This window comes from Urocampus carinirostris, chromosome 1 (genome assembly GCF_059441175.1).
Source record: "Urocampus carinirostris isolate Australia breed hairy pipefish chromosome 1, RoL_Ucar_1.0, whole genome shotgun sequence".
NCBI lineage: Eukaryota > Metazoa > Chordata > Actinopteri > Syngnathiformes > Syngnathidae > Urocampus > Urocampus carinirostris.
In genome coordinates, this window is record NC_142349.1 from 76,022,294 (window position 1) to 76,043,874 (window position 21,581).

The 21,581-nt window shown below is 43.8% G+C and overlaps 1 protein-coding gene and 1 pseudogene across 8 annotated transcripts in view; one reads left to right on the forward strand and one right to left on the reverse strand.

Annotated features, from left to right (window-relative positions):
• Window positions 1–21,581, reverse strand: part of LOC148376990 (uncharacterized) — a 205,695-nt pseudogene that overhangs the window by 59,170 nt on the left and 124,944 nt on the right. The window lies entirely within an intron of this gene.
• LOC148376996 (uncharacterized) overlaps window positions 4,317–21,581 on the forward strand; it is a 55,885-nt gene continuing 38,620 nt past the window's right edge. For 2 of the 7 annotated variants that reach the window (XM_088351089.1, XM_088351031.1), the window contains exon 1: window positions 4,317–4,567. In XM_088351089.1, coding sequence (XP_088207215.1) covers window positions 4,438–4,567 — 130 coding nt within the window. In that variant the 5' untranslated portion in view covers window positions 4,317–4,437. Of the gene's footprint in view, window positions 4,568–5,981; window positions 7,355–16,658; window positions 17,178–18,037; window positions 19,217–21,330; window positions 21,505–21,581 lie in introns of those variants that run through there. The other 5 variants (XM_088351081.1, XM_088351073.1, XM_088351062.1 and 2 more) reach the window with 5 other exon arrangements.

Below are 21,581 nucleotides of genomic sequence, written 5' to 3' on the forward strand. Positions count from 1 at the left end.
TGTGTATTTTGGAAAAAAAACTGTTCGATTTATCAATTGCAATTTGGATGTGATTTTCGATTTTTACAGAAAAAAAGCACATTTTCTATGCTAGTTCTTGTGCTAGTGACAAGCAAATCATGAGTGTACGACTGTAACTAAATAATAACTATGGATCTCCAAATAAAAACAGATTTGCAGTTGAAAAAAATGCTCTCTATTGTTTTACACAGGTGTACCAATATTGGAGCGCACGAATGTTTCCTATGAGTTGTAGCTCCTGGTCATCCGTTTCTCAGTCAAATCCAAGACGTGACAACAATCCATGTAATGAATTCTGGTAATCACCATCTTATCGGGCTCGGTTGACTTTCCTTAGAGTCCCATTTAATTGATGAATTTCAGTTGATTTTAAGAGCTTTTAAAGATATTAACAGTTGTGTGCCTGCCCACCCCGGCTAATAAGCTGGTGTAAGCTGTGAGTCTATCAAAATTGTGCATACATTGCTTGAAAATTTTGCCACGCCTCTACTGGCAAGTGACCTGCCATACCACCCTGAGAACGCTCGAGCTTGGAAACTAAGCAGTATTGGGCCTGGTTAGTTCTGGGGTGGGAGACCCCTTGGGAATACCAGATGCTATAAATCAGTCATTTGGCGCACGCTCTGCTTCGACAGCACTGACTGTATCCCCCTGGTACAGTCGGTAAAAATGAATTTCTCTGATGGGACCAAATAACTTGATTTATTATCATTAAAGGTTGCTTCTGATTGGCTTGCGCTGTTAAAACCTGAACTGTGACTGAGTCTCAAAGGGCTGCACAGATCAAAGACTATTGCAAAGTACAGACTATTATGACGCCATCCCCTGATCTAAAACCTACATGAGGGCAATTAATACACAGTTATTGTCAACATAAAATAGAGGTTATTCATATATTATAGAATAGAAGTGCGTTTTCAGCCGAAATTTAAACATTTTCACTCAGGTTGCAGATAGAATCTCAGGAGGAAGAGCATTCCACAGGACCGGGGCCTGAATCCAGAACACTCTCGAACCTGCGGATCCCTTCTTGGCTCTTGGGATCACTAGTCGACCGTCATTTTTGTAAAGTATGCTTAATCGTATTTGCTCAAAAGTGTATATCTAATCAGATTGTATGGCCCTTTTCGGCTTCTCCGAGTTTTCCTGTTTCTTTGTTTAAAAGTGTTGGTACTGTCCCAGGGGGGAGGGTTAGAGGGAGTTTCTTTTCCTGTTTCTTTGTCTCAGTACTATTCCACCCTTGTGACTTCAATAAAACACAGCGCAGTGGGGGAAGGGGCGCGGCCAGCGAGACGAAAGGAACCTTCTCCAACTGCAGTTGTCTAGAAAACTGCAAAAGTCTTTGCCTGAATTTCCTTCTAGGATTCGTCAATATTTTTTAGCTCTCCCACACGTAAGTGATCACTTTAGACACGACATTTTTGGTGCCGAAACCCGGGAAATCTCATTTGGCCGGACGACCGCCGCAGACAAAGGACGCCAAAGAAAGCTGACGTCAGCGCTTCCCTTCAAAGAAGCGGGCCTCCGAATTCTTGCTTCGGCCGGCCACCCGGAGACGATTTCCCAACGGACCAGGCGAAAGAAGAGGCCTCAGCTATTTGTACCTAAAATTGTTTCGCACCACCATTTTTAACATTAAAATGGACGAATAAAACAAGGATACGAGTCAGACGTTAAAGAAGGGAAGAAAGAGGTGAGTGGGATCAGTGCGCGCAAGAGTCAAGGGACTCGATGGTTTTTCACAGTCTGGTAAAAACAGAATGGATCGCGTTATCCAAGGATTCATTTGAAATAAAAAGACTAGGCCATGACTCATTTAGAAACGAGTTTCTCGAGGCGGATAACGCGGTAGTGTAAATTACCGTATTTTCCGCACTATAAGGCATACCTAAAAGCCTTTAATTTTTTCAAAAGCTGACCATGCGCCTTATAATACAGTGCGCCTTATATATGGATCAATATTAAGTCGCAAAGTCTTGCAACTAAAGCAAGCAGCCGCAGACTCGATTTTCCCCCGAACGCCAAGTAGTACGCAGTGTATGCTGGGATTTATTTACCGGCGTTTCATTGGCTAACCAATGTGTCAATCATCATTTGAATCAGTCACTATTGGCTAAAGTTATTCGGAGATAAAGGGGGCGGATTCTTTTTTTCATTTACAGGCTCCCATAGGCTAAAGGGGCGAAACAAAGCCTGCAATTGGCCGAAAAAGATGAATGTGGATAGCAAGTTCGGTTGGTTGTCTACGGCTGAGAGAAAGCACGTTTTACTGTTCTGTATTTGTAAATATTTGACTCTCCTGGATTTACTTCACTCACGGTTGTAAGAAGACCATGGTTACGTATCATTATTGAACGTGAGAACTTAGGTGAGCTATGCGGCTTTCTATTTTCCCGGTATCTTGTTTTAGAACGATCTTGATGTTGCTGTGATGAGTCTATTTTGAAACTTAATTCAATTCAAAGTGTTTATTGTCATATGCACAGTAAAGAACCCTGTTTCCCTGCACAATAAAATTCTTACTTTGCTGTCCACACAGTTGCCAGTAAAAAATAAAATGGAAACTAAGAAATGTTTGTTTGGTGACATCGCACGGACACCGCCTCCGCACGTGTCTGAGACACATATTTGCTTCTTTGCTACCCGTCGGAATGTTAAGGGGGTAATAAGTTTGACTGAACTATCTGACTGTTTTCTCGACGTTCCCATTGTAGCGCCTTATAATCCGGTGCGCCTTATGTATGGAAGATATAGGACCAAAAACGATTTTTTTGGGGGGGTGCGCCCTATAACCCGGTGCGCCTCATAGTGCGGAAAATACAGTAAAAATTCTCACGGTACGTATTAAACCGGACTCCGCTCGTCGGAGTAGAAATTGAAAGACAACGGATCCCCTCACAGGGGATGTTGTACAACATACGGAGCGCGGGCCCCAAGTGGTCCCAAAGATTTTTTTACTCCGAATTTTTTTCAGTTTTTTTTGTTGAAAATCAATAAATGAAGGACTGAAAAGTTTAGGAAGAAAATGATTGAGTGATTTTAGATACGTTAATTCAAGATAAAGGCAGATTAATACCGAAATCAAATATTCCCGTTTTTTAGTTCAAAATTGGTAAATGAAGGACTAGGAAAACTGAGAAAAATCCGAGTGAATTGGAATATATTACTTTGAGATAACGGCAATTTTTATGTAAAAATATTGAAACCCGTTAAATACTTTCTTTTCAAAGAAAAATATGGAAGAAAGTTGTCTCTCTTCCCATCTCATTAGCCGCACCGCTTATCCTCAGTAGGGTCGCGGGGGTGCTGGAGCCCATCCCAGCAATCATCGGGCAGTGGGCTGGGGACACCCTGAACTGGTTGCCAGCCAATCGCAGGGCACACAGGGACAGAAAACTCGCTTGCTCATTCTCACCTGGGGACAATTTGGACCGGCCAAATCCAAATTGAATGTGGGAGGAAACCGGAGTGCCCGAAGGAAACCCACGCAAGCACGGGGAGAACATACAAACTCTGCACAGGAAGTCCGATCGCTGGATTTGAACCCACACAGGAGGTTCCCAAGACCCTAGAACCGTGCCTGCCTGGAAATACAAATGAGTAAGACAATTAGCTGCGGATGATTTTACGTCATTTTCACATAAAATGGGTGGTTTCAAGGAGTTGATTGAATTGGTTTGAAAGAAAAATGCAATTCAATTTGAGAAAGAGACAATGAGCATACAAGGAAGAATGAGAGAAAGAGAAAACTGAAGGAGAAAGGTAATTAAATATTGTAAAAAAAGATAATTTGTTGAAAATAAAGTGAGATTGGGACAAATAACTTGAATTGTGTCAAATTTAGATGAATAAAATGGAGGGTGAGTTTGATAGAGAATGTTAGGATTGGGATTTATGTCGTTAATTTGGCCATCAAATGAGTGACTTGGAAATTGGAAAGACTAATGGAAAACCAAATGGAGAACATTTATCAACTCGTGGTTCGAACCGTGGACAAAACAGAATGAGTTTAATGGGAAACTTACAGAGCAATCGGTTAATACGTTGAAGGACAAATTAGAGTTAGAGGAATGCATCACTCCAATATTGAGTTAATAACAATCACAGAGGATAATCACACGCAGTCAGACTAAGAAGAGAGCGAGAGAGCATTTCGAAGGGAGCCGGCTCATTAACTCCTTTCGTTCGCCAACAACACAGCAGAGCGGAACTGTGAGATGGTATGATACTAGGGGGCGTTAGAGCACCAAGGAGCTGGATGCCAACTAAAGAAGAAGAGAAGAACTACAGTGCCGGCCGCATTGTCTGCCCCTTCGCGGTGTTTCGTTCCAGTCGTGTGCACAATATAACTCCATCTAACTGGATTAAACCCCGCAACGGTTCAAAAACTGCATTTAACTCCGTAAAAGTTCAAAGATGGCTAAAATGTGCGAGGGATGGAAAGGAAATATGAAAGAGGAGCTCAAGGAAGAGAACGAGCGAGAAGATCGACGGCTAAACCAAGTTAGCATTAGCAAGGAGCTACGAGTTGTGTTGAACAGAGCAGGTTGGTCACTTTTATTTCCATAACATTTTTATTTTCCTAAATTTCAACATATTTTCCATTATAAGAGCAACACTGCTACCTTCTTTTCACGGTCGTGCCAAGTGGAAACTCACAAATTTACGGGGAGAAGTTTGCCCTACAAACTCATTTGGTTTCAACCAGGTCTCACGAAGGCCATTAAGGTTAATATTGTGATCATTAATATGGTTATTGACAAGTAAAGCTTTGGAAGCCAGTTATCTTATATTCAGAAGGCCAAGCTTCAGCGCTGTAGACTGAGCTGAACCCTTTACCGAGTTTTGAACCTTCGTGGTGATAACCTCCACAAGATTATGCTCCCAGATCATGATCTTGTGCCGAGGCAGATGTGGCCCGAAACTCATACCACAGGAATACTGTTGATGCGAGGGAGTCACAGTTCAACTGCAGGATGGTGAGGTGGGATTGGGGGGGAAGTTGCGCCTTTCTGTCTATCTGGCCCCAGAAATACACATCACTATAGCTGAGTCGCTGAGCTTTATGTTACGGGTGATGGAATCACCTAAAACTAGGGTGCAGGAGCCAGTAGACCGAGTTGGAGTGGGACGAGCTAGGGGGCTGAATTTATTATGTGTCTGGATTGGCTCACTGCGGTTAGCAAGCCGTTTGGGGCTAATCCTAACCGGACTAGCAGTTTCATTACAACCCACGCCATCACTGGTGTCCGTGGCATCTAACATTTTCCTTTTAAACTGCTCTAGCTCACGTACACGTCCTTCTAGAAGGGTTAACTGCCTACAGAAGCGGGAGCAACCTTTACAACAATACTTACTTGTGAGCAGTTGGAAGCCGAGCAGCGTCTTAGTGTCTTAGAGAGGTCGCTCCTTCACCGGCGATCAGCAGCAATTGCTCGTGGCACTTACCTTAAGCCAATCGTCCGAGATACTTACCTGAAACTTTTCAGTTTTTCAAGTTGAAAAATCTCAGTCCAGAATTTTGATATAGCAGGAATCTGACGTGTGTCACTCTTACCCTTTACTGCATGGGCGCCCCCTGGCGTTCGCTAAAAAATGCACAAATTGGCCGCATCATTACATAAATTGCAAAGTTTAAAGCTTTGGGGGGGAAAGTAGCGGCTTATAGTCCGAAATATACGGTATGTAACATTGTAAATTGTCTATCACAGAAAGAAGAATTGGAATCAGTCCTTCAAAGCTGAGCTCTTTGTGTTCCTAAATGCCAATATTTAGGAGAGACTAATGAAATTTACATTTTTGTTATACACATTTAATTGAGGTTGTGTTCGTTTCTGTCTCCATTAGAAGTATTACATGAATGCAGTTTATATATTTATACATTTTGCCATTTATGTGTTTCGGTATTATATCGTATATTTGGGATGATACGAAACCTATGCATGTCTTGTGTCCCACAGATGTCAGTGAAGAAGTCCTTTCTCCTGCCTGGCAGGAACCAGAGTTTCCTGATATTAAAAAGGAGGAGGAGGATGTTAAGCCTGTTTGTGTTAAAGAGGAGGGACTTTCCACAGAGTTGCTTGTCACTGAGACCATTTTAACTCCTGGGAGTCAGGTTAAACATGAAGAGAACTGGCAGGAGCCTCCAAGCAGAAGCTCCCGTCATCACGTGAAAATTGATGATGAGGACACATCCGACTCTGCAGACACTGATGGCGACCGACAGTCAGAAGCTGATAAAACATGTTCTTGGTGTGGAAAAACATTTCAATTCAAGTCTCATTTGAAGGTGCATATGAGAACCCACACAGGGGAGAAGCCTTTCTCCTGCTCAATTTGCAGTAAAAAATTCGGCCATGAAAAAAGCTTAAAGAACCACACAAGAACCCACACTGGTGAGAAGCCTTTCTCCTGCTCGTTTTGTGCTGAATCATTCAGCCAGAAGGCATACTTAAAAAGACACACAAGAACCCACACTGTGCGTGAGAAGCCCTTCTCCTGCTCCTTTTGTGTTAAATCATTCAGTCAAAAGGAAGAACTAAAAAAACACACAAGAACCCACACGGGTGAGAAGCCTTTTTCCTGCTCATTTTGTGGTGAATCATTCAGCCAAAAGGCACACCTAAAAACACACACAAGAACCCACTCTGGTGAGAAGCCCTTCTCCTGCTCCTTTTGTGCTAAATCATTCAGTCAAAGAGTAGACCTAAAAAGACACACAAGAACCCACACTGGTGAGAAGCCTTTTTCCTGCTCATTTTGTGGTGAATCATTCAGCCAAAGTGGAACCTTAAAAACACACACAAGAACACACACTGGTGAGAAGCCTTTTTCCTGTTCAATTTGCGGTAAAAAATTCACCCGAAAGAGTGTCTTAGAAGACCACACCAGAATCCACACCGGCGAGAAGCCTTTTTCCTGCTCAGTTTGTGGCCTAAACTTCAGCCATAAGGTAAGCTTAAAAACACACATAAGAACCCACACTGGTGAGAAGCCTTTTTCCTGTTAATTTTGCGTTCAAAAATTCAGCCTGAAGGCGTCCTTAAAAAAGCACACAAGAATCCACACTGGTGAGAAGCCTTTTTCCTGCTCATTTTGTGGTGAATCATTCAGCCAAAAGGGAAGCTTAAAAACACACACAAGAACCCACACTGGTGAGAACCCTTTTTCCTGCTCAGCTTGCGGTTTAAGATTCTCAAGTCAAGCCAAAGCTCAGGATCACACGTGTGCCGGAGAAAATGGCATCGGTCACTCTGCTTGATATATCATTTCTTGCATTTGCATTTAGAACTCTACCCCTGAATGTACAGATTTTTGTACTCTTCATGTCATATCAATTCAAAAATATATCTCTACATACACACACATTTTATTTGTATGTAGATTTATATATATATATTATATATATATATATATATATATATATATATATATATATATATATATATTACACAAATATTTATAATATATATATTTTTGTGTATTTTGGAAAAAAAAAACTGTTCGATTTATCAATTGCAATTTGGATATGATTTTCGATTTTTTTTTGGGGAGAAAAGCGCATTTTCTATGCTAGATTTTCCAGTGACAAGCAAATCACGAGTTTACAACTGTAACTAAATAATAACTATGGATTTTCAAATAAAAACAGATATGCAGCTAAAAAGAAACACTCTTTATTGTCTTTAGCCAAGTGTACCAACATTGGAGGGCTTCTCCTTTCAAAGTAACAAAGCGATTTAGAGAGCGACTGTCTCAGCAATTTCTCGGCGTTGATTAAAATACAAGAGTCACGAATGTTTCCTATGAGTTGTAGCTCCTGGTCATCCGTTTCTCAGGCAAATCCAAGATGTGACAATAGTCCATGTAATGCATTCTGGTAATCACCACTTCTTCGGGCTCTGTTGACTTTCCTTAGAGTCCAATTTAATTGATGATTTTTTTTTTTTTAATTGTACTTTTAAATATTCTGTAACAGTAACTACTACAATATCCATTTATTGTTTTCAACTATTGATTTCTCCTCTGAAGTACTTTCTGAATATCTTTTATTCATACCTATTGTAAATTCCGGACTATAAAGCGCACCTAAATATAAGCCGCACCCACCACATTTCAAGAGGATCACTGCTTTTGTACTTACGCAAGCCGGACCTGTATATAAGCCGCATGCGCCCACATTGAAAAACTGTAATACAAACTTAAGATTCCCCCGATTGAAACTAAAATTCCATCATTGAAGTACACAGTCCAAAAATATCAGTCGCCATCATGAATGGAATATGATACCGGTTGTTAAGGTTTAATGCAGACCTGCAGAGTCCGTTGAAAGTAATCCAAGGAAAAAAGTGTATATTTCCAAAGGTAAGGGTGGGAAAAATATATATCCGCTATTGTCCGCTGCGTCCACAAACACGTCTCACCTTTACTCCACTTCCCGTCAGCCCGTGTTTGCTCCGCCCCTTCTTTCTTATACGCTTGTGCAAATCAGAATAAGTGTCTCAAATAAATACATTAGATAAATATACAGTTGCAAATACATATCATACACGGGTTACACATATTTACAAAGAAAGACGGTACACCGAGAGTTTTCAAAGCTTTAATCATAATATTTTAACTTTCATCCCAAACCGTGCCTGTGAAGGGTAGCAAAACGCTACTCTAAACACGCTCGCAGCACAGTAAACGGGTCTGTTAAAAAAAAAAACATACCGTACTTGTAAAAGTCACGGTATCCATCCTCATCTTCCTACTTAGAACTGAAACCATCAAAGTCGTTTTCCTAAGTAACGGAAAGAAACTTTGTCACATGGACGTCGTCCCAAGCTCCCTTATTCCTAAACTCTCTAGCTATGCGCTCGCAAAATAAAATGTTTACGCGCAGTATCTTTGTTTCCTTTCTTATCGGACTGCTCGATTGCTTTTGGCTTGAAAGCTGCGTCATGTGCCTTGTATGTCTACGCTAATTTAATTTGTGCACAAGCTAAGAAGTTGCAGTCTTCCTCGGCGCATATATTCCACCGGTCTAAATCTTACCTTTTGTACTCGAGCGCGTCAGAAAAATGACATAAATTGGCCGCATCACTGAATAAGCCGCAGGGTTGATAGTTTGGGAAAAAGTCCGGAATTCACAGTAGTTATCCAGACCTTCCCATTTTTCTTTTTTTTATTCTTCATTACGTGTTTATCTCGGAGTGTCACTTTTAATCTCTTTGTAAATGTTCCCTATGTTTTTATCAATGACAATAAAAACATTTTTATTTGTGGATGCATGTATCATGTTATTTGTTGAGTTGGCCAAATTAAGATGACCTTTTCCAAGATTTATTTGAAATCTGAATGTGACTGAATGAACCCACAAGATGGATACACGCCTGATAACCGGATGCCTAGCTTAGCTCTTTAGTTAGCCAGCTTAACACCTAAATCCAAACCTAATTTTCAAGAAGTGCATCAGTTGGTGGGTTACAATGATGTAAAATATCAAAATAAACCGCAATTCTAACTATGTCAAACTGTATTTTGAGAAATAAACGGTTACGTGATAGCGCCCTAGTGAAGTCATTTATTAATGTAACATCAGGTTTCAAAATAATATGTCGTGAAAAAGAGGGCAAATACAGTGCTTTAACAATATTTACAAAGCAAGAAAATAAAACCAGTTAAATTGAGCGTTCTTTTTTGACTATTTGGAAAGTTTAGACGTGCGGCTCAATTTTGGTCTTTTAAATATTAGATCGCTTGCGCATGAAGCTTTTCTTGTTGATCTTATTATATTTATTTATTCAGCCAGTATAAACCGTAAACATGATATGTACAAGAAATCATTTGACACGCAAACTCTCAATAATGATAAAATAATGGATTTAAAAGAATAAAACAGAATAGAGTAAAAAAGATATTGCAGTGTATAATACAAGGTCATTATATAGAATAGTTTAAAAAATAAATGTAAATACTTACTTACTTACTTACTTATTGCTCCAGCGAAGGTCGGGGGGTCCCGTCCCTGTGCGTTGAGCCGACCAGATGAACCAGGTTTTTCCAATGCTGGCGGTCTTGTGCCAGCTGTTCTGCATCCTCTACGGCAACTCCGTGTTGTTGGAGGTCGCCCGCAACGACGTCGAGCCATCGAGTGCGGGGTTTCCCTCGTGGTCGTCTCCAGCCTGCGGCCTTTGGGTCAAACTGGAGAATGGCTCGTGTCGGATGGTCTGGTGGTAGACGAAGGACATGGCCAAACCAGCGGGTGCGGCGTTGTGCGACCAAGGAAGATGCTTGGGGCTGGCACGTGCGGGCTCTGAGCTCTTTATTGGAGACTCGCTGGGGCCACCTGATGTTCTCGATGGTTCTGAGAGCCCTGCTATCAAAACCATCGATTCTTGTGGCCAGGGTGTCGTTCAGGGGCCATGTTTCTGAGCCATAAAGCAGGATAGGGAGTACGGCGAGGTTGTAAATGCGGAGCTTCGTCTTGCGTGCGATGGTCTGGTGCCGCCAGAGTGGTTTCCAGAGAGACTGCAGAGCAGATGCTGCCAGGGCTCTTCTGCGGAGAATCTCTGGTTTTAGGTCCCCATTGTCTGTCACCATGGACCCCAGATATACAAAGCTCTTGACAGGCTCTACGATGTCGCTACCAATTTGGATGGGAGGTGGATCTGGTCCATCACCGACATACATAAACTTGGTTTTCGTCCAACTCACTTGCAGGCCAAGCCGCGCTGCCTCTTCGCTGTAAATGCCCAGAGCGTCTCTCAGCTGGCTGTAGGAAGTGCTGAGAATGATGGTGTCGTCAGCATACTCCAGGTCAGTCAGGTGGTAGTTGCCGAAAGACACTCCGGGGATGCGCTCACTAACCCTGAACATCAGATGGTCGATGATGCAATTAAAAAGGTCGGGAGCAGCCACACAGCCTTGGCGAACGCCGCTGGAGATAGCAAACCAGTCGGAGTCAATGCCGTTGATACGGACACAGCTCTCTGTGTTGCTGTAGAGCAGCTTGAACAGGGCTATGATCTTGGGTGGTGCTCTGAGAGCTTGGAGGATGTTCCACAGTGAAGAGTGGCAGACGGTGTCAAAGGCGGCCTTCAGATCAATGAATCCGATATATAGATGGCGATCTTTACGGAATTCACGGGTCTTTTCTATCAGCAAACGGACGGCAGAGATGTGGTCCGTTGTGGAGCGGTTGGGCATAAAGCCAGCCTGCTGGGGACGGCGGCAGCTTCTGATTGCTGGAAGGGCACGGCTGAGCAAGATCCTGGTAAAGACCTTGCCCGGGATGGAGAGTAAGGTTATGCCTCTGTGGTTTCCACAGACAAGCCTGTCGCCCTTGCATTTCCAGAAGGGCAAGATGACTCCTCTGGTCCAGTCGGTGGGCAGCTGCTCCGATTCCCACACCTGGTTGAATAGGCGGGTTAGCCACTCCACCATGCCATCACCGCCGGCCTTGAGCATCTCGCCGGTAATGGCACAGATGCCGGGGGCTTTCTTGGTGTTCAGCTTCTTCAGAGCAGCTCTCACTTCCTCGGGTGTTACGGGGTCTGTGCAGCAGATGTCGTTAGGAGGTGCTGTGCTCGCAGCCCGTAGGAGGGTGGGATCAGCCGGGATGGTGCTGTGCTGCAAGAGGAGGCTAAAGTGCTCCTTCCAGCGCTCGAGGCAGTTGGCTTCTGTCATGATGAGGTTGCCGTCTGAGTCCTTTACCAGGGCTGTCTTTATGTGTGGGCCGCTACGGGCTTGGCGTAGTAGACTGAATACGCGGCTCATGTTGTTGTTGTTGGCCGCGGACTCAAGCTGTTGGGCTTCTGCCTGCCAAAACCTCTCCCTATCTTCAGCAATGGCCACATTGCGCAGGCGATTCAGTCTCCGATACTCTGTGAGGTCGCCTCGGAGTCGGGCCTCACGCCGCTGGTCTATGATGTTTAGTGTCCTCTCTGATATCCAGGGCTTTCTCGGGGAGGATCGCGGGCGTCCGAGGACATTGTGAGCAGACTGGAGGACACTTTCCTTGAAGGCCGCCCAGTCTGTCAGCTTGTCAGGAGCCAGGGTATCAAGAGAGCGGCGGATGGAGCAACTGAAGTCTCTGGCGATGTTGGGGTCGCTGAGTCGGGAGGAGTCGGGGCGAGGCAGAGTCTTGTGCTGGTTGGCTCGGAGCTTTAGCTTGAGCTGGGCCACCAGCAGACGATGGTCTGTGTTGCCAAGCTGTGCTCCTCTGAACACCCGGCAGTTGGTTACAAACGACTTCCAGCGTCGTGATATCAGGATGTGGTCCAATCCCTTCCTGGTTCTGCCATCTGGGCTGTACCACGTCCAGTGATGGATGCATTTCCGGGGAAACCAGGTGTCAGCAACACAAAGGTTGTTTTGGTGGCAGAGGAGGAGGAGGCGGTTGCCATTGTCGTTTGTTGTGCTGTCAACGAAGGTGGTGCCGACAGGTGAGCCGGGGGACCGATCAATGCTGGATAGAGTGGCGTTGGCATCAGTGAGGATGATGGTGACGTCGTGTGGTGGGGCTTGGTTGACAGCCTGGTGGAGTTGGTCAAAGAACGCGTCCTTCGCATCCTCATCAGCGACATCGGTGGGGGCGTAGGCGACGATCACTGTCATCTTGCCGTGATGGTGGAGGAATCGAGCAGACAGTAGTCTGTCACTTATTGGTGTCCAGCTGATGAGGGACCTCCGGAGGGCTTTTGGAATGGCAAGAGCCACACCGTAAAGGCCGGTCCGACTCTCGGGGCCACTCCAGATGTAGCAATGGTTGCCAGCTGTTGTTTCACCATTGCCTTGCCATCGTACTTCACAGAGCCCTGCCATGGTGATGTTATAGCGACAGAGCTCTCGGGACAGCAGGGTGGCAGCTCCGGGGCGAAGGAGTGTCTGGACATTCCAGGTGGCGACACGGGTCTTATGACGAAGATCGATCCGTACTCGTTGGTCGGGGGCAGGCTGGGGTCCGTTACCGTGTTGGTCAGTCCGGCTTCTTTCTCTGGTCAGTTTCGTAACAAAGTGTGTTTCTCCTGGGTGAGTTGTTAGCCCTCCGCAGGATAGTCGGTTGGTGGGGCTGCCACCTCACAGCGTACCGACACGCTGGGGTCTTTGTTTGTCTGGAACCTACCCCGGAGACCGGCCCGCCATGGGTGACCCTACCAGGAGCAAGCTCCCGACGGTATCGCTCTCCAGGGTCACTGGAACACGCAAGCCCCCTCGCCGCATCAAGGCCAGACCCATCCGAGGGGGAAAATGTAAATAACAAGACTCAAGTAGAAAATGTCAGTGGAACACCGTTGGCATACTTTACATAATAACCAAATTCAATTACGGTTGAACGTAGGAATAGCGGAAGGGTAAAAACTCTCTTTAAGACGTGTAGTCTTGCTCACAATGGCGCGAAGACCCCGACTTGGTGGCAGGTCATCAAAGTACCTGCGAGCAGGGTGACCGGGATCCTCTATCATTTTTAGTGTCCGTTTCCTACTTGGATCGATGTAGATACTTTGCAGTATCTACATCTGTTTCTTAGTTTCTATTTTATTTTTTGCTGGAAACTGTGTGTTCAGCAAAGTAAGAATTTGATAGTGCAGGGAAACAGGGTTCTTTACTGTGCATATGACAATAAACACTTTAGTTTAAAAATAGACTCATCGCAGAAACATCAAGACCGTTCTAAAACAAGATACCGGGAAAATAGAAAGCCGCATAGCTCACCTAAGTCAAGTCACATTTATTGATGACGCCTTTAATCACAAAAATGTCTCAAAGGACTGCACAGGATTAAAATTACAAAATGACCTGATCTTAAACCAGCATGCGGGCAAGGAACAACTCAAAACTTCAGAGTGAGGAGAAAAGAGAAACCTTGAGAAAGGACCTCACATGTGGTAATCCCCCTTCCAGGATTGACCAGGGTGAATTACGATTATCAATTACTGCACACAGAATAGTAAACACTAGGCAAGATATTTATGATGTCCAGAAAGAGCATGACACCAACGACGCCCCCAGCCTGTAAACTACTCCAGAAAGTCCATGACAGCCACGACGCTGCTTCCCATCTCTGCCAGCTGGTAAATGCAGGGGTTGACATGCTGCAGGTCAGACCCCGGTCCGCTGACCCATCCCAAATCATCCTTCTCCTTCGTATCAGCCAGGCAGGCCTCAGAAAAAGACAGGACAAAACAGAATACGAGGTGGGCATCAATCATATGCTTTGGAATAGAAGTGTGTCTTAAGCCTCAATTTAAAAACTTCCGTCGAGGTTGCAGATCTTATCTCCGGAGGCAGGGCGTTCCATAACACCGGGGCCCGGATGGAGAACGCTCTCGAGCCCGCAGACTTCTTGGCTCTCGGAGTCACAAGTAGACCGGCATTTTCCGAGCGCAGACTCCGTGCAGGAACATAGGCGGAAATCAAATCAGAGATAAGAGGGTGCAAGCCCATGCAAATATTTATATGTTAATAAAAGAACCTCAAAGTCACATCTTAAGTGGACAGGGAGCCAGTGCAAGTTGGCCAATACAGGAGTAATATGCTCAAACTTTTTGGTCTTAGTCAAAAGTCTAGCTGCCGCATTCTGAACCAGCTGCAAACTTTTAATGCTAGACATCGGGAGACCAGAAAGCAATACATTACAGTAATCAAGCCGAGAAGTCATAAACGCATGAATTAAAATCTCTGCATCTGATTGGGACAGCATCGAACGAATCTTCCTAATATTACGGAAGTGGTAGAAAGCTATTCTAGTAATATTTTTCACGTGTGACTGAAACGACAGATTAGGATCAAATATAACACCTAGATTTTTGACCGAGTCACTATGGGTGATATTACATTTGTCTAGGTTCAGGGTAGTGTTTGAAAACAAATGATGACAGTGAGCTGGACCAATAATCAACATTTCAGTTTTTTTCTGGGTTAAGGCATAAAAAATGAAGTGACATCCATCTTTGAATCTCAGTAAGGCAAGCCTCCAGATTTCTACCACTCAAATGTCCATTTATTTCCAATGGCACATACAGTTGAGTGTCATCTGCATAGCAATGGAAACTAATATTATACTTGCGGATAATGTCACCAAGCGGGATCATATAAATACTAAAAAGAAGGGGGCCAAGTACAGAGCCTTGAGGAACACCACAAGGGACATTAGATTGTTTTATTTTATTTATTTATTATTATTCAGCCAGTATCAACCATCAACATGATATCTACCGGAAATCATTTTGTCAAGCGAAGCTATCGATATGACTCGACGCCTTCGATCGGCGCCGCCATTTTAGACCCAACTGCTGTGTTGGGAGTCATTCGGTGAGCAAACCCCCCAATTCTTACCCTTAATGCCGAGCGCCAAGCAGGGAGGCAATGAGTACCAATGTTGGAAGTCTTAGATATGACTCGGCCGAGGCTTGAACCACAACCTCCCAGTCTCGGAGCGGGCGCCCTACCATCTATAAAAAATATCAATCCCAGCATACGCGGACTCCTTCACCTAAGGGGGGAAATCTAGTCGGCAGCTGCTTGCTTTAGTTGCAGACTTTGCGATTTAATATTGATCCATATATATAAGGTGCAGGCAGCACGGCGGCGCAGTGGTTAGCGCGTGTGCAGCACAGTTCTGAGGTCGTGGGAACCTCCTGCCTGGGTTCAAATCCAGCTCCCGGCCTTACCGTGCGGAGTTTGTATGTTCTCCCCGTGCTTGCGTGGGTTTCCTCCGGGCACTCCGGTTTCCTCCCACATTCAAAAGACATGCATTTCAGGTGAATTGGCTGGTCTAAATTGTCCCTAGGTGTGAATGAGCGAGTGAGTTGTCTGTCCCTGTGTGCCCTGCGATTGGCTGGCAACCAGTTCAGGGTGTCCCTGCCCACTGCCCAATGATTGCTGGGATGGGCTCCAGCACCCCCGCGACCCTACTGATGATAAGCGGTGCAGCTAATGAGATGAGATGAGATATATATATGTAACGGGTGTAATAATAACTTTTGTTTTATTGAAATTCCTGCTGAAATATGTGTATAGTTTTTGGTAAGAGTCCTGCAATGATGAGCCCAACAGTGCCACCTGCTGGTATGGGGTGGGGTTTGGTTTTGGCTTCCAACATGTGACCGGGAGGCGGGGTTTGTTGGCAGTTTCCAGAGAGAGCTGCTACTGGTAAGACACATTTTTTTGGTGCTACACAAAAGAAGTTAATTTTAAACATTATAACCCCAGCTGACAAATCTCTCAACATGCACAGTGATGTGATTGATATTGTCAAGCTGTTTATGTTTATTTTCGTTTTGTTTCTGTTTACTAAAATGTAATTCCTCTTGTAGAGATCAAAGAGATCAAAGCCAGCAGAAATGCCAATGTTGTGACTCATTCATTTGCAGGTAAATTGTACCTGTTTTTATACTCATTATGGTTTTTATTTCTATTTTCTCATATACATTAAAAAGGACGATGTTGGTTAAAATTCAGACCAAAGAAAATATGTTGAATTCATCGTAAATGTTAAAAATCCACTATACGATCTCCTGTTAAAAGTATCTTGTTAAAATGGATGTAAAAATGTATTGTTATATTCTAAAATCTATTCTATGTAAATTGAAAAGAAAGCTCTCTGACATGCTTCTTTGGCCAGCTTCCAGAGAGAGCTGCTACTGAGATCAAAGAGATCAAAGCCAGCAGAATAGCTAATGTTGTGACTCATTAATTTGCAGTAACTGTAATAAAAACCTCATCATCCAGTCCAGCGTGAATGTGGATCTTTGGTGGGACAAGTACACCGCGGTTACACATATATATACAGAGAGAGCATTTGGAAGGGGGTCGGCTCATATACCCGTTTCGTTCACCAAAGACGCTACAATGGAACAGTGACGAGGATGTGATGCTAGAGGGCGCTAATGCGCCAAAGAGATGGAAGACATCGGAGAAGAAGATTGAAAAACACATCACTGCTGCCATTGTTTGTGGCCTTGTGGCGTTCTGCTGCTATCGTGCGCAGAATTCAACTCAATCTAACTGCAGTTAACTCTGTACAAGAGTTTTAAAGGTGGCTAAAATGTGCGAGAGGGGAAAAGGAAATTTGAAAGAGGAGCTTCAAGATGACAACAAGCGAGAAGACCGACGGCTAAACCAAATTAGCTTTAGCAAGCAGCTACGAGTTGTGTTGAACAGAGCAGGTTGGTCCCTTTCATTTCTAGAACGATTTATTTTCTTATTTTGGGATCCTCGAGTCCATTGCACCATATGTGTCTGATCAAATATACGCGCGTGTTGACGAAATAGGAATTAACCTTGCAGTCGAATTAAATCAAAGGCTGAATTAAAAAGTTGAGAGTTGGAGTCGCCATTCCTTCTCAATGTATGCACTTTTGTGCGGAATAAACGTAAAATGGCGGCGTCATTTCTTCTTCAAATACTTGGTAGGCTTTTGAAAAGTATGGATTAAATATTCTGGTAATACATTTGAAACCTAATTGTTCACACCACTGGATTTTCTTAGTCGGCCTTCGAGTCGCTCTGGAGGTGAATAACAAGTGGGCTAAACTATGCTACGCTAACAACGTGTGGAATAGTAGAACCACGTGAACCCACCAGATGGCGCCATCCCTGGATTGTTTTCCTTTTTTTATGATGCTAAATTAAAAAAAATCAAATAAACATGCCCGAGGGGAAAATGTATAACGCAGGGTTTGGCGGGTGCTTGAAATCTGGGAACATGCTTGAATTTTTCTGTTGTGCTTTCAAAAAAATCCTTCCATTCTGGATGAAGTGCTTTAACATTCCTGTTATTTGGCAGTCTGATGGCATGATAGCAGTCTTCTGTCCCGAAAACCCAATTTTCTGCATTTCCAGTATGACCCTGCAAAATACAACCATACATTTTTTTACATATAATCATTGCAGGACAGAGCAGTATTATTTTGGAGGGATAGAAATGCTGAAAGGATTTTTGTAGCGATACCTTTGCTATAAAAATATATTTGTGTGTGTGTGAATATTTGAGATTTAGAAAAACTGTGTGGTTTATGTCCTGCAGATGTCACTCAAGAGTATCTTCCTGGGCAAGCGGAGAAACCATTGCCTCGCGTTAAAAAGGAGGAAGACGAGTATTTAGACACGGTTGACGTCAAAATGGAGGAGGACGAGTTGGAGCCTATTCACATTAAAAAGGAGGAAGATTTGAAGGATTTTCCGGTGACTGGGGCCAGTTTCACCTCAGAGGAACACCATGAAGAGAACAAGGAAAAGGTGTCTCCAAGCAGAAGCTCCGGGACATCAGATGACGACAACACGTCCGACTCTGCACACGACTATAGCAACGAACAGTCGGAAGGCGATAACAAATATCTCAAATGTCCGCATTGTGAGAAAACATTTAGGCGCAAGGATCATCTCAGATATCACATCGCTGTCCACACTGGTGAAAAACCTTTTGCCTGCTCAGTTTGTGATCAAAGATTCATCCAAAAAGGACATTTGGAAAGCCACGCCAGAGTCCACACTGGTGAAAAACCTTTTGCCTGCTCAGTTTGTGGTCAAAGATTCACCCAAAAAGGACATTTGAAAAGCCACGCAAAAATCCACACTGGTGAAAAACCTTTTGCCTGCTCAGTTTGTGGTCAAAAATGCAGCCAGAAAGTGGACTTAAAAACTCACCTAAGAACCCACACTGGTGAAAAACCTTTTGCCTGCTCAGTGTGTGGTCAAAAATTCAACCAAAAAAAAAGTTTGAAAAGCCACGCCAGAATCCACACTGGTGAAAAACCTTTTGCCTGCTCAGTGTGTGGTCAAAAATTCACCGAAAAAGCAAATTTGAAAATCCACGCCAGAATCCACACTGGTGAAAAACCTTTTGCCTGCTCGGTGTGTGGTCAAATATTCAACCAGAAAATAAGCGTAAAGATGCATGCAATATCCCACACTGGTGAAAAACCTTTTGCCTGCTCAGTGTGTGGTCAAAGATTCACCCAAACAGCAAATTTGAAAAGCCACGTCAGAACCCACACTGGTGAAAAACCTTTTGCCTGCACAGTTTGCGGCCCAAAATTCAGACAGAAAGGACATATGAATAGACATACCAGAACCCACACTGGTGAAAAACCTTTTATTTGTTCAGTTTGTTGTAAAAAATTCAGCCTGAAAGATTACTTAAAGAAACATGCAAGGATCCACACTGGTGAAATGAATTGAAATTAAATGATCTGCATTTCTTTAACGCTTTTCATGTCAATGACTTCCCAAAGCGCTTTACAATGTGCTCCACATTTGCCAATAGCGGCCTTGTATTGCAGCCATGTAAGAGGCTAACCTGCTTATTGGGGGTATTAGGGTTCAGTGTCTTACCTAAGGATACTTTGACTTGCAACACGGAGGAGCAGGGATTCGAACTGCGATCTCTTGATCCCAAGACTACCTCTGCTTGTTTTATAACATTATCTTCTCTGTTCCTTTATCTTCTTGCTCATACCTCACTGAATGTGTAAAACTGGAGTGTCATGCCCAATTTCGTTGTCACAATATGTTAACCCATTTTGTAACAATGACAATAAAGGTATATTCTATTTTATTCTATTCTACTTCATGAGCCACTGCTGAAAAACTTTTTGCCTGCTCAGTTTTGTGGCTCCTGCATACACACGTTTTACATTTTGGATTGACTGAATCAAGATGGCGTCTTTTCCGGGGGTCAGCTTGATATAAGCTGGCTTAACGGGTTGTACGTACCATCTCTGAATCACGGATCGAAAAATGGAAAAGTGTCGCCCTTGATCTTTTACAGCCGCTGAATATCAGCTCATGATGTCGAGGCTGAAACTCAAGCAAGTTAACAAATCTATCCCTGCTAGAGTTAAGGTCAGGCCTAAAAAATTCAGCCTGACCTGACCAGCTGCAATATAAACCCGAACCCGACGGATTAACTGGATTTGACAAATCGTGCCCGGGATAAACCCAAAACTTTAATTTTCCGCGAAAGTAAACACAAAATGGCCCGACCTAATGATTGACATTTTAAGGGTTTTAAGGGTTCGGGCCTGGCTCTGGGCCCAAGATCTTACTTGTAATCCCTGCTTAACCAGTTCTCTTGGTTTCTTGTGATACCAGGATGTTCTTTTTCATATGCGACTGTATGAATCGACAATATAATATATATTCCTGTAATCAAAGCGTGTCTTTATGTGAATATATTTATCTTAAATCACATTTATATTCGAATAGTGAATTCTTGACTGGATGTTCTTTGAACTTGAGCCGAGGTTTGTTTTCGATCAAATGCAATTCCTTACATTTAGATTTGTTCAATAATCAGAATGTCGTGAGTTCATTTGTGTATTTGATTTATTTGCTTTTGGGTTTTTTTAAATTTACAGTATTGGAGAAAGGTGGACAGAAATTAAACTTAAGGTATTCCCATCAGCACTTGTTTTGAAGTATTCGGTTTCAGTGAACTCATCCGCTTTTGTGTGTTGAAATGAAATGATCTGCATTTCTATAGCGCTTTTCAAGTCAAGACTTCCCAAAGCGCTTTACAATGTGCTTCATTTCCCAATAGCGGCCTAGCAGCCATGTAAGGCGCTAACCTGCTTATTGGGGTTCAGTGTCTTACCCAAGGACACTTCGACATGTAACACGGAGGAGCCGGGATTCGAACTGCGATCTCTTGATCCCAAGACGATCGCTCTACCTCCTTATCCACTGCCGCCCCTTGTCTTGACCGCAACCTCATTCCTGCAATGTAATATGTTTGTTTGCCATATCAAACTTTATGTCATTGAATTTTGATTTTTTTTCTTCTCTGCAATGTGTAATATGAATAAGTACTCAAAGAGCCTTGTGTCATTGTGTTGCATCAGCAAATCCAAAATATGTCTTTATTTCGACTTCCAATAAATAGATTATTTTGTGACCGTCTTGTTCTTGTTTCTCAAATCTGCGTTCAGGCTCCAAGTCTCTGCACCATACAACACAGTCGGCACAATCACACTCTCATACAGTCGCCTCTTAATATCCATACTCTTGTTGCTCATCACTCTTCTCAGAGCAACCAAAACCTTGCTTCCTTGATTCACGCTGTGCAATACCTTACAATCCATTCCACCAACTCCAGCAACACCAGGACAAGGAACGCGACACCCACGTGGTGTCCTGTGGACGGCCACATGGCCGACGAATGCGTCTCCCACCCGCTACACGAACGCTTCGGGACAACTGCCCAAAGCTGAACGCACAGACCTCATCCGCTTTCGGAGCGGCCACCATCAGCTGCTTCGACGCTGGCAATTCCTTCTCCGCAAGTCGGCCACCGACATCTGTCGACTTTGTGGGGAGAGCGAGGAATCGGCCGAACACCTTTGGGTTGATTGCCCAGCCTTCATCGCGGACCGTCAACGATGGGCAGTTGGATCGGAACTCGTAACACAACCGAAGCGTTCCATGTCGTTCCTAAAGATCATCTTTAGACGACTTGAAGCGATCAACAACAACTGCAGCAACATCACATCCCAAGTACCTAAAGCTTTCAACTTCTTCCAGTACCCGTCCATTCAACCTCATTTCCAACGCCATGACCACGACATGGCGTA